A 13,618-nucleotide genomic window follows, 5' to 3' on the forward strand; every position below is an offset into this window, starting at 1 on the left:
CCAGAGTCGTCTCAGGCCGAACAAACAAATGTTGGCCTTGTTCATAAGCTTTATGTCTGTTTGTGATGAATGTGTGGCGTCAGACAGGATGCCAAACCTCATCTGCATCTCCACACTCAGGTTGTGGACGAAGTGTCCGGAGAAGGCCAGGCAGTCGACTGGAGTCAGCACCGCGTTGATCCATCCTGATTCCACAATGAACGACAAATCAATCAGACATTTCTGAAGACTGAACCCGGGAAAACCCGGGAAAAAAGAATATTTCCTGTCAAATAGTCAAAAAATGGATCTTCTAAGGATACACAATATTGGATTTTTGATCGATATCTTATACGCCGATATATTAAAACCCATTTAAATATATCGGCATTATAATATACCAATGCTGATATTTTTTCCTGTACCTTCTTACTGGAGCTATGGCTTTCTCTACTGTGGAATTAAAAAACTGAATTATCTTTGTCAATTCAGCCTGCTACCAATCGCAAAATGCTAAAAAGAAGCTGAAAATAATGCAACAATTTCAACTTACATATTTAACATCAAATTTATTCATGACATCTGCTCTCTAAGACAGTGAGAACACACAGTGCCAATTTGTAAATCTACACAAAGCTAAGTTCAACCTGTTCACAAGCAACAAGTGAAAAGCACCTCAGTCGTGGATTAATACGTAGCAGCTTCTTATGACGTTGTGCTGTGCTGAAGGCATCATGTCACGTTTATCACATAAGAACAAGGCCTTTTATATCGGTGAATTATTTTGACATTTTACAGCTAATATCAGGCGATACTGATGATATCGTGAATCCCTGGTATCTTTAGCATATTCTATAATTCTGAAGTGAGTTTTTAGACGAGGTTCCAGCGCAATGCGCTCCTAAAGTTACTCCACACCAGTTCTTCTCATTTTCTGAGGGCGGAGTGAGACAAACTCTGACCTGACGGGACGAACAGCGTCTGGCCTTGCTTCAGGGTGCATTTGTAACACTTGTCCACCTGGTCGGCGAAGAACATCTCTCCGTGATTGGACGACGACCTCCAGCGCTCGTACAGAGACAGGTTGGCCGATGTGGGCTTGATGAGGAAGAAGATCTTCTCTCCCTGCGGACATGAGCAGGTTTTCAGCATCATGGACTGTGGTTGCATTGAGGAAGGGTTGAGTGACCGCTTCACAGCCCGCCCGACACCGACCTTCAGGACGTGGTACCACACCGAGGCGCCACCACATTCGATGTGGAAGTCGGTGTAGCTGTCTTTCACGCAGATGAGGCAGTATTTGGTGACCTTCGGCTTCCCGAGCAGGGCGTCGTCGGGCCAGTAGTTTTCTACCCAGGACAGCCGCCGTACGATCTGTGGGCTCTCCACTACAGAGCTCATTCTGGGTGGGGAAAGAGAGGGGGGTAAAAATGGCTTTCAGCCTGGAGGAAAAAGTTTCTTGTTTTCAAACATCACAGTCGAGACGGCGAGCCACTACCTGGTGTCTGAGAACTCGAGGTTGATGACGTTCAAAACCTTCTTCCTGTTTGTGCTGTAGTAATAGTCAACAAACTCTTTGAGCTTCATCTGGCTGTCGGTCTGCTTGGTGACGTCCACCACGTCCACGGGGACGTCTGGACCTGAGACAGCAGGACAGGACCCGATAAGACACAGAACCTACAGATGAGGTCAACATGTCACAACGTCAGTGTAGCTGAACGCATCTCTGCTGGGATTCTGTCGCTACCAGCCAAATATCGGCGTATTCAGAGAGCTGGTGCTCCCCCTGTTGGAGATCACATGGCACTGCGTGCAGGTCAGATTCCCAGCTCCGTATCCGGAACTTTTTCTTCCCTTCACTGGTTTTACCCCTACTGCTATTCTGTAAACAATGGAACTTCATATAGTTTCCAACAGGAAGCAAAAAAAAAAACCCTAAAGGTCCATTTGACAGTTCAGCAGAATGAACAGATATGAATAATTCATTCAGACGACCACTTTTGTTACCGACAGAGAATAAAATCCTGCTTTAAATTGAAATCATTCATCTGCTATAATTACTAATGCACTTCCATGGCATAATCCTATCATGAACTATTGTTACATTTATTTAAAGCAGTTGAGTAATAGAAATGTAATTCCTACATGAACTCCTGAGGCATATTACACTTTGTCCTATTTCATTAATTTTATGTGTTTATGTGAAAAGTGTTGCTAATAAGGCAGCAGAATTTCACTGAGTTGTTTCAAATTTCACTGAGTTGTTTCAAATGATGTCAGCAGGAGGTAGTAGCCATGTTTGGAACCAAACATGAGGAAATAATAACAAAAATAAATAAATAAATAATAATAATAATAGAAATCCATACATTTACAGCCAGATAGTCACATACACTGTACTAAAAGGAAAGAACTAAGATTTTATATCAATTGTTAGGTTGTATAATTAAGGAAGGATGGAGAAATCTTCTGAGATGTTTATATTTGCGGAAAATTATATAATAAAGTGCATGGTTTCTAACTTCATGAAATTAAAAAGTTCTAAAATAGTATTATTGGTACTATAATACCACAATACATTGAATGTCATTCTGAACATTCAATGTAATTACTTAATATTTAAAAGAAATAAAAAATGTGCATTTGTTCAAAAACATTGGCTGGTTCTTTACCATTTTTAGCCAATGTTATTATTTGGAAGGTCTAACGAGCCACATTGGCCCCAGAGCCGCAGCTTGAAGACCACTGGTTTAAAGTACCGGTAGGTGCATTTTAAAACTGACCAGATTGTGTGTTGTACCGTCTTAATGGTGAAATACTGAGCTCCTATTAGGTGTTTTTACATTTCCTCACAGGCCAGTAGAGGCACTGACACAGAGATCTAGTTAAGCTGCTGGAATTTCTTCCTACCAACATATTTCTCCACATCACTGATGTAGAAGGTTGGGGGAGGCATGGACATCCCCAGACCGTCCTTCTTCTGGACCAGGATGGGTTCATTGAAGCCGTTCTCCTCCAGATAGTCCAGGGTCAGCTGACCGCTGCTCAGCTTCACCACGATGTCGTCAGCACTGGAAGAGAGAGGAGTTTGGTTTTACTGTGACCGGCTGGACCACAGCTCCCCCATGTGGAGGCAGCTGGAGGTGGAGAAACACGGGCTGAAAAATGACCGTCCATCAATATCCACTCATTCATCCTTGTGTGGTTTCTCCATGCAGACATCTCTAGAGTGTGGAGCCCATTTGTAAGTAGGGTCCACTACTCCCGCTGTTCCATCTGCAGAAGTTCTTCAGAGAACAACCAGCATCATGGAGAGCCATGAACCCAGATCAAGGAATGTAGGATCATTCCCACCAGTTTTGCTCCGTCCTTTTCAATCCAGCTCTAGTTTGCTTGTCTGAAAGGTCCGGTTCATGTGGGGAGGTGTGAATGTGTAATCAAACTCTGAAACTCTGACAAACAAACTTTGTCTGCCTGAACTCTTCGGTTGAAGCGAACTCTGGTGTGGTGCGAATGCACATGTGAACGCCAAGCAGACCGGAGACCGCTCCAAAGGAAAATGCTAACTACAGCGCCAGGGCATTGTGGGTAAAATACAACCAAAACAAACAAGCCAGTCTGGCACGAGCTGAAGAAATGGCTCTTGGTCTTCAGCCACCAACCAAAGAGAAATTCTTCAAAATCTCTGCCATATTAAAGATCTTAATGTTCTTAAAGGGCCGTGTGTGCCAGTGTGCTAATAACTGTTGAAATATTAATAAGTAGTTGTTTGTTTCAGCATTTAGTAATTGTTTCTTAAACTTAAATAACATTGAACAGCTTTTCACCAGGGAACATCAAAAAATCCATCCAGGATTTAGTGACTGATTTTGGTGGGTTTTTCACAATCAAAATCAAAGATTTTGTGATTCTAATTTATGAATATTTGTAAGTAATTTTGACTACACCAAACATCAAAAGCAGTCATCCGGTGTTCAGGCGGAGTGAACAAGTGGCCTGTTCTCGGAAACGGAGAGGTGTTCACCTGGGGAACGTGCGGCTGCGTAACTCCTTGATGAAAACCTGGCTGCCGTTCTGAACCGCCCGGATGTCCGTGCTTTGCCCCGTGTCGTGTTTGCTCCAGTTCTTTTTCTTTTTCACTGAAAAAGAAATAAAGCAAGAAGAAATAAAGATTGCATGATGTGTGTGAATTTAAAAACGCATTTTCTCATTTTTAGTCTTAAAATGCCGAGTCAATAAAACGTTTGTTTTCAGCACAATCTTATTAAAATGCGAAGGCATTAAAACAGAGGCCCACACTGCCTCCCAGTGGCCGACTGAATCAGTGCTATCACTCACATGTGGATTTGCCGTGGGTCTTCTCGCAGTTTGGGCAGTGATAGATGTCGATGTCCGGTGCATCGTCTTCATCCACCCCAACACAGCTGAAAGCAGAACCGCAGGAAGATATATTGTCAACAAACACAGAAGACAGCAACGACATTCTGACCTCTGACACGTGTTGTAGGCACAGAGCCAGACCAAGCCTCTGGGGGGCCCTAAGCAAAATTTGGTTTTGGGGCCCTTTAGTTCTGCTAACAATGTGGACTGGCTGCATATTCATTAGAATTAATACCACACTATCTATCATGTAGTCTGTATGGAAACTTATCAAATGTCAATTTTTATTGATTTTTGCGTATTAATCGTGGTGTTTATGTTGGAAGTTGTCTCCGCAAATGCTGTTGTTTTTAGACCTCAGCTCACTCGTCCAATTTCTTCCAATAGTTTGACTGTTGTTAATTCACTGCAATACCGTGAATGGAGGACTCTATGCAGCCAGCAGGAGAAAAGTGTCATCTGACAGATTATTAGGTAATCCAGAAACGAACTGAGTTTATTACCACAGCAGATGGAAAGTGAAGTCATTCCTTCAGACGCTCCTCTGCTTCTCTTTCTACAGGCGCAGCGACTCTGAGCAGATTTGACCATTTTTTCACCTCATCGGCCGAACAAAAGAGTTTTCTATCAATTAGGCGAAGGAGAAATCACTGATCACGTTTGGCTCCTAATCACTCTAGTCAGAGTTAGGAATTAAACTCTAGGAATAGGAATCAAAACACACTCTGACTTCTTGTCACATTTTTTTGTTGTTGAAGTTAAACTTTTACTTATATGGACCTGATTGTTTAACTTCCCTCTGAGATCAATAAACTACTTTTAGAATTTGAATTTGATTTAGGATTGTTTTATTTCATCACATTCTTGCTCTATTTTATTTTTCTATTTTCTATTTTATTACTGACTCATAAGACCATTTTTGGAGACACAGTTCATTCTAGTTAAGAGCAAAATATGACAATAACTTACTAGTTATTAGGTCAAAACTAGTAAGTAGAAGTTAATTCAGGCCACATTTTACTGTACAGTCTCTAGTTATATATAGTATATATACATTTATAATTATATAAGACATGGGAACTCCACATGCTGTCTCGCGATGCACCAATCCACTTTTTTCATTTCCGATACCTGCGGTTTGGTATCCGCAGAAACCAATTTGATACAGAAAAACAGCTGAATTGACTTAAAGCTAGGAATGTGCTGATACAAAAATTTGGGCCAATATCAATATCCAATATCAATATTGTTGTAATCGCCGATAGCCGATATTTAGCTATGTTATAGATATTTTACTGCTGTTTCAATAACTTTGGCAAAAAACCTGACAAGAAACAGATAAAAATAAAGGTTTGCTTATATCGGGCCGATACCGATATATCAAAACACAACTAATATTGGCCAATACCGATCTCGGTGCCGATATACAGTTCATCCCTACTTAAAAGGTTTCAGTTTTTTTCAAACACAGACATAAATGTCCTGAAGTATGAATCAATTTGATAACTCTGCGCCAGCACAGCACAATGAAACACACCAAGAGCTTCACAAGCTGGGTCAAACACGTAAAAACAACTTTCATTTGCTCAGTCACTACATGTAGGAGAAGAACAGGCAATGTACAATAAACAATGAAGGAACTGAAACCGACAAATATTACTTGACAAATGCTTCCAAAGAATTTCTCTGTGGAGGATTTTCTGTAGGCCTGCAGGCAGCGAGCTCTGCAGGCCATTTGAGAAAGTCCATTTGACTTTCTCAAATGGAAAGTCAAATGGACTTTCCATTTGAGATCCACCAATCTGATATTAATTGATTTTTTTTCAGCAGCTATTCGATATTTTAAAAATTCCAGATCGGTGACCAGTGACAACATGCCTGATGCTTAAGGACAGACTTGTTGAATCTATTGCTGTTCTTTGTGCTTTATTATTTATCCTACGTTCTATTTAGTATTCCTAATTGCACTTTCTGAGCCATTGGAAAAAATTTATTTGCACACGTTTTTCCAAGGTAATCAAACTATTGTTTATGCTGAAAGAACACAAACCTCAATTTACCCACAAAATACATTTGTAGGAAACAATCTGCTAGTGGCGTGCAAAGTATGATGCGATCAGACGCCTGTAAACATACAGTGATCCTCTCAGACAGCGACGAAGGCCAGAATCTGAAGACAAACTTCATATTCTGTGTTAAAACAACTGTGAAAACATGTTTCAAGGAGTGAAACTGTGAAACAGTCTCAGGGGAAGTCAGTGGAAGTCCAAACAGTTTAAAAAGTTTCGATGATTCACTGGAGCTATGTTTAGCTCAGGCTCTGACTTATTTAGAGGTCACGTGTTTGTACAGCATTTTTTTAAATGCGTGTATTTGAACATTAATATCACATCTTTGTCTTTACTCTCTCAACGATTTCCCAATCTGTGTCCCACAAACGCACCGGAGGACGGACACAACGGACAGGATCACTACCCAGCTTTAAGATCAAATTGTTTCAGAGTGTTTCCAGTAGCGATGTCCAGAGTGACACTGAAATATCAATACTTTCATTTTATAGTAGTTCTTAAAAATTACACAAGAATTTCTATCAGTAGGATTTTTACTTTGCAACTTTTCTTTTTTTTTTTTGAGTTTGCAACATTTCCACATATCTTGTATGATTTTTGTTGTAGTTAAAAAAGCAGCTTTAGGAAATGACATTGTTATTTCAAAGCACTTCTGAGACTAAAAAGAATAAATTAGAGTGACATCTTTCATTTTTCTAAGGAAGCTATGGTTTGAAATACAAATCATACTTTTCATTTTTAGATCTAACAGGCAAAATAAGTGTTTTTGCACAAAGTATTGTATCGTATCTTATCGCTGATACCAACTTTAATTTTTCTCAGTATTGGATTAGAAAGGAAACTGAAGGATTCGAACAACACTAGTTTCCGGTGTTTTGTGGTCAACAAGCCTGACGCCGGCAAACATGTTGACCAAAGCTGACCAGTCGCAGGAAGGGAAGTACAAACAACGCAGGAGTCGCACCGTCTCTAGCGCTGACGCAAACAGCGACGACAAGACGTCCTCACAGACCTACTAGAAATCAGACATGACAACTTCGAGACATGATGTTTCAGTGTGTGCCTGAGGGAAATGCAAAGCTCTCCGTCCTGATGGCAACACGTCGTTTCGCGCCGTCCTGCTCCTCGAAACTTGACCGAGACGAAATGGGCAATGGAGGGAGGGAGCGGCGGCTGGAATCAGGCGGGCTCCTCCACGCATGACCTCATCCAAATAAAACAAGAAAACCAGACGCCTGCTACATCATCATAAAGAGAGCGCTACCACATCTCAACATAATTTAAAAAAAAAAAAGTTCACAGATCCCTGCTAGCGCCAGTTTCTTTTCCACTAGGCAGGACGACCGCTGTTCCCTTCACTCTGTCCTGGTGAACCGGCTGTATGCTGATGGACATTTTCCTGCCTTTCTTTTCCTGCAGCACCTTCAACAAACGGACATGGCAAACCATTTCTTTTGAAAGAGAGCTGATCTGCAACACCAAAAGTCAATGGCAGACAACAGAGGCGACATTCTTTCACCAGCATCAGACGTCTTCCTGTGTTTGTGGCCGAATTCAAAGGCGGCAATCATTCTGTCTCGGATCCAGGGTTTATAAATATGATATTACACTTTCAGCAAAAAACAAAACAAAAAAAAGCTACTCACAAAATGACCTACAAGATCTATCCAAGAACCAAGTCATTCCAACTGGGATAATGAATCAAAAGACAGGAGAAAAAAGATGAATGAAGGGACTAAAGAAGCAAAGTGACCTTTTGGGTTGGTTTAGTTTAGTGAATGTTCCTCTATGCACTGCTTCACAGCCTGTCTTCACTCCCAGGCTGCTGACACGTCATAAAACCGAGCCAGCATCTCGGTTACAAGATTATTTACTAGCAGGAAAGCCTATAGTTAAATTATGAATGCTGTTGATTATAATGAAATATACTTTTGAGTCAGATTTTTTGTTTTAAAGTGATCAACAAGTTAGAGCAGGGGCGTCAAACTCGTTTTTATTTTGGGCCATATCAAAAATGTAAATGTTCTTAAAGGGCCGGGTGTGCCAGACTGTATTCATAAAACCATTAAACTGTTAAAATATTGATGTATAACTGTTTCTTTCAGCATTTGGTGTTTCCTAAAAATTTAAAATTATGGGACATCTCCTCACACTGATCAGTCCATCCAGGATTTTGTGATTGTTTTGTTGCTATCAAAATGCCAGTTTTTGTACCATATTTGCGCTAATGTGACTTTTAATTCATCGCCGCATCGGCCCCGGATTATAGCTTGACATCAAGCACGGATGAGGCAGCAGCCACTTAGACCCAATGTTTTGAGAGGAAAAACTAAATCAGAAAAACATGTGTGAATCTACTAATTTTGTGTGAATTTGGCATATTTGTGACGAAACTGGAGGGACTTATTGATGCAATCCAGAGTTTAGAGAGGTCACAAAAAAGAGCTGCTCTGTCTGTACTTTTCGATTGGGTTTACTAGTACCTTTTCACTTTGGGTTTATCTTTGTTTAACACATGATATTTATTGGAATCTTTATATTCTTGTAGTTCACTATGAACACATTCTCTAATCAGACAATATAGCGCACATACATATGACAGAGGGTGTACTTTCTTTTGACCGCCACGGCATGCTTTTTTTTATGCGAGATTGTGGGTTTTGGAATGACTTTGGATGACTTTAATCTAAAAATATTCTTACTCCTGCCTAAATAGACAATATGCAGCTCTGGAAAAACATTAAGAGACATCTTAAAACAATCAGTTTCTCTGATTTTACTCTTTTTTTTTAGGTAAATGTTTGAGTAAATTGAACATTATTCTTTTAATTCTTTGAACTACTGACATGTCTCCAAAATTCCAAGCAAAAAAATTGGCATTTATTTGCAGAAAATGAGAAATGGTCAAAATAACAAAAACAAACAAAAAAAAAAAAAGACAAAGTTCTTTTACACCTCAAGTAATGCAAAGAAAACAAGTTCACGTTCATTTAGAAACTCAGGAAGAGTTCAGAAACCAATATTTGGTGGAACAACCAGGAGGTTTTCAAGGGGGTGCAGTGCAGTGGGCTCCTCATTTTTTCCAGAGTTGCATATTATTGATTGGGATGAGACACACGCAATTACAAATCGAAACAGATGCATTTATTCTCACTGGAGAATGCAGTAATTATAAATGTCTAGCTAGTGGTAACAACTGCTGCCTCGTGAGTACAATCCCATTAAATTAAATCCAATTACCTTTATGTTAAATATGTAAATTGCTTGGTTTATTGCATACCGTATTTTAGTCTAAATATTGAAGCATCCCCACTGTTTTGTTTGGTTTTGTTATTACTACTTTCTCATTTCTCAGCCAATGAGAAACAGCGTCTGTTTCTCATTGGCTGTTGGGTCGATGATCGGTTCTCTCCACCTGACCAGGTCCAACTCAAACAACCCTGACTGAGAAAGGCCAAGCTCCCAAAAGTTCTGTTTGGAGCCAATCACCGTCATTGTGGAACTTGGAAAGTAGCAACATGCGACTCAGACCTAAAGATACGATAGACGGAGTATCAACACAGCCCATCTGAGGAGCAGGTGACTCCTGCAGTTTGGAGGGAAATCCCTGACTTGCCGAGCCAAAATTCAGACTTTGTTAAATTAAAACCAAGTCATAAATCTGGAATTCTGACTATTGCGTAAAGTCAGAATCCTTCCTCCAGATGGACTGAACTGAAACCGAACTGTTGTTCAAATTGACTGCGATGGCAGCAACAGTTATTGAGAACTCTCATCTGTTATCAACAACAGCACTGAAAATGTCTATAAACTGTTTGTTTTTTCCTAACGATTAAAACAACAACCAAAAAAAAGTTTAGTGTGTATTTAACATCGTCATGTTGCATATTTAGTGTATTTTGTCCAACTGTGTCCTAAACCTGACATTACAGGCTGTAAAACAGCAGTAATTGCTCATAACGCCGCAGTACGCGTTCACAGATTTTGCGTCAGATAGGTGTTGGGTCTCCAAGTCAGGGTGAGGTTTGTTCCTTTAATACTCTGTGCTTTTCCAGAATAACACACTGGTTCCCTGTGGATTGTGTTTTTAGGCTGCCGGAGCTGTGGGTCTACTCACAGTCACTAAAAACATCAAACTCTCTAAAGGGCTCATGTGCAATATGTTAGCTCCTAACATATTGGGCATTTTAACACAAGGTTTGCAGGAAACATGAGCATTCAGGGTTTTTTTGTTTTTTTTCCCCATAACCTGCATCTTATATCTCAACATGATTTCTATGAATGCAGGTACTTGTAGAGTTTTTGCTGATGCCTGACTGCAGGTCATGGCTCTTCCCCTGCGTTTGACTCTCAGATAAAGCCCCAGGCAGGCAGGCAGCCCAGCGAGTCAGGAAAGCATTAAGGGGTTAACATTCAGGCGCGTAAATACTGTCCATCGCTCTGTGGGGCTTCTTCACTCAAACAAACGCTTTAAACAAATGATCTAATTAAAGCGAGACGCCCCGGACTGCGGCCGAACGGTGTGAATTACACGCAGACCGCCGCCGACGCTCGGACGGGGCAGCTTGTGAACGCACGAAAAGCAGTGGGGCAAATAATGCCATATGTTGACAGGGATTCTGCGGAGAGCCGCAGCGACTCCCGTACAGCGTGAAGGCGACCGGAGGATCCGATTGGCGCTCCGCTCGGTCGGGCAGCGCGGCGGCCGGCCATGAGCCCGGAGTACCGGAGGCTCCGGCCGCTTCCATTACTGTTCACAACAACCGCACTTCTCTCCCTGTTGACGGGTCACAACTCCTTAAAACACGGGCTATTGTCAGCCATGGCCGGCGCCTGGCAGGGAGACTCCGCTGCGGGGCTCCGGGCTCGGTCTCGGGTCGTGATTTCCATGCCACGCGCCGCTCGAACAGCGAGCGAAAACCGACAGAAGCGCTCCGTATGTGGCAGCATTTGACAACAATATGGCTGATAGATTAAAAAAAAAAAAAGAGGAGTGTGGCAGCGGCGGAGGGAAGAGGGGGGGGAAAACGAGACCCAGAAGAACGGCGAGGCTTCCCCCGCTGCTGTCCGCTCCTGACGAGGGGAAAGGAGGCAGAGTTCAGTTCGGGGAGACGGCAGGACGTCAAGCGGCTCGCGGGAGACTCGAGCAGACGGAGCCCGCCGCTCCGCAGTATCATTTCCCGAAGTATGTTTTTGATCCGCGGGAATCCGTTTCGCTGTATTTTCGCGAAAAAATGTCACAACCCCGGTCGGCTCGATGTAACTCCGCCTTCTTCTTCTTCTCCGAGCGGCCTCTCTTCAGATGTAGACGGGCGACCGAGAGCCACAAAGCTGTCAAAACGGAGCCGAGTCTTCGCCATTTTTGTTTGTTCCCCCCAACAAAACGCGAACCGCCGCGCGAGGCGGCTCGACACGGAGCCGCCCGGCCTTACCTGCCGTGAAACCAGTCCTTGCAAGCATCGCACTCGATCATAAACTGGGTCACGTCGTAAGGTAATCTGCAGATGCAATACACTGGTACAGTCGCCATGTTCAATTCACAACTACGTCGGGATGGACTGGGGGGGCTGCAGGAGGAACAGCGTCCTGCAAACAATATGATCCAATATGATCTTCCCCAGGAAAAAAAAAAGCCAGGGGCAGTCCCGCCGGACACATGCAGCTAGGCTCGCTGCTCCATCACCGCCGCAGCCGCGTTTGCGTTTGCGGGGCGGGCGGGCGAAGCGATGGAGGCTCGTCTTAGCTGGTTTTCCTGAAATGCATTCTGTTTTATTATTATTATAACTATATGTGCGTGCCCCCTGCTGACTGCGCGGCACCGATGCGCTCGCAGCGGGAGCCCCGAGGAGCAGAAGAAGAAGAACAAAAATAATAATAGAAAATAATGTGGGCTCGGCGTCTTTTGGCGGAGTTAAATAAATAAGTGGGGAAAGTTACGTCAGGAAGCGGTTCTGGATCTGATGAATGAGTTTTAGGATCAATCAGCTGAAGGAGCGACGAGGACATTGAGGCTCCGCGGCGGTCATTACATGAAATATGGATTATTGAAGACTAAATACATGTAGTAAATTACATTTGCCTTAATTTCCAAAGACTTTCAATTATATAAATCAATTATAGATAGATAGATAGATAGATAGATAGATAGATAGATAGATAGATAGATAGATAGATAGATAGATAGATAGATAGATAGATAGATAGATAGATAGATAGATAGATAGATAGATAGATAGATAGATAGATAGATATGCACACATATACATGAATACATAAATAAATAAATATAATATGTATGTAATATATATTACATACTAATATATATATATATATATATATATATATATATATATATATATATATATATATATATATATATATATATATATGTTTAGAAATGGGTGGCAGCAAGAGAGAAAGTGACACAGGTCGAGAAAGTGCACACAAACTGGGTGACTTGGAACGAGACATGATGACCAAAATAAATCTAGAGTCAGAAATGACTGAAGCAAAGGAAAACGAAATCACTGCTGATCTACTCAAATAGAAACCAAGGAAGACAGAAATAATAAACAAATCCAAAATAATACAAACCACACAAGTTCCTGACCGTTTTTAAGTGTGTGTGTGTGTGTGTGTGTGTGTGTGTGTGTGTGTGTGTGTGTGTGTGTGTGTGTGTGTGTGTGTGTGTGTGTGTGTGTGTGTGTGTGTGCGTGTGTGCGTGTGCGTGTGTGTTCCGGAAGAGGATACGTAGGAAATCCTTTGCAGATTTCTGATGCGGTCTTCAAGTTCACATGGTCTGTGTTCTCCACATATTCCATTACTGCTGAGCTCCTTCTACACTGCAGCGTGTTGGGTGAGTTCTTCGTAACCCCAAGCCATATTTAATTGTTCCGTTGTGTTGTTCAGAAAAACTTTTTTTGGGGGGGGTATTTTTCCAATTTACTCCTTCAAGGAGTAAATTGACAAAGTCAGTTCTTCATCTGACTTTGTAAAGGAGTGATGGATGGAAAACAGCACAGATGCTCTGCTTCCTGGGCTTTTGGTGCTTCTCTATAGAAATTCCTAGAAAGAGGAGCTGCTCCTTCCAAAGTAAACACCAGGTCAGGTATTTTCAGATGATCTTATCTAGGTATTTAGTGAACACAGGTGGGCAGAGTACCAAAAACATTTAGAACTACTTCAGCATT

General features: G+C 41.8%; 1 protein-coding gene across 3 annotated transcripts in view; it reads right to left on the reverse strand.

Moving 5' to 3' along the window:
- Positions 1–12,297, reverse strand: part of phf2 (PHD finger protein 2) — a 30,310-nt gene extending 18,013 nt beyond the window's left edge. Inside the window, exons 1-8 of one of the 3 annotated variants that reach the window (XM_055024346.1) lie at positions 11,861–12,297; positions 4,318–4,403; positions 4,004–4,118; positions 2,890–3,050; positions 1,478–1,619; positions 1,195–1,381; positions 942–1,104; positions 98–185 (exon numbers count right to left, since the gene is read on the reverse strand). In XM_055024346.1, the coding sequence (XP_054880321.1) occupies positions 98–185; positions 942–1,104; positions 1,195–1,381; positions 1,478–1,619; positions 2,890–3,050; positions 4,004–4,118; positions 4,318–4,403; positions 11,861–11,958 (1,040 nt within the window). In that variant the 5' untranslated portion in view covers positions 11,959–12,297. The remainder of the gene's footprint in view (positions 1–97; positions 186–941; positions 1,105–1,194; positions 1,382–1,477; positions 1,620–2,889; positions 3,051–4,003; positions 4,119–4,317; positions 4,404–11,860) is intronic. The other 2 variants (XM_055024328.1, XM_055024338.1) reach the window with 2 other exon arrangements.
- Between the last annotated feature and the right edge of the window lie 1,321 nt (positions 12,298–13,618).

This window comes from Poeciliopsis prolifica, unplaced genomic scaffold (genome assembly GCF_027474105.1).
Source record: "Poeciliopsis prolifica strain line A6 unplaced genomic scaffold, Auburn_PproV2 SCAFFOLD003, whole genome shotgun sequence".
Taxonomy (NCBI): Eukaryota; Metazoa; Chordata; class Actinopteri; order Cyprinodontiformes; family Poeciliidae; genus Poeciliopsis; species Poeciliopsis prolifica.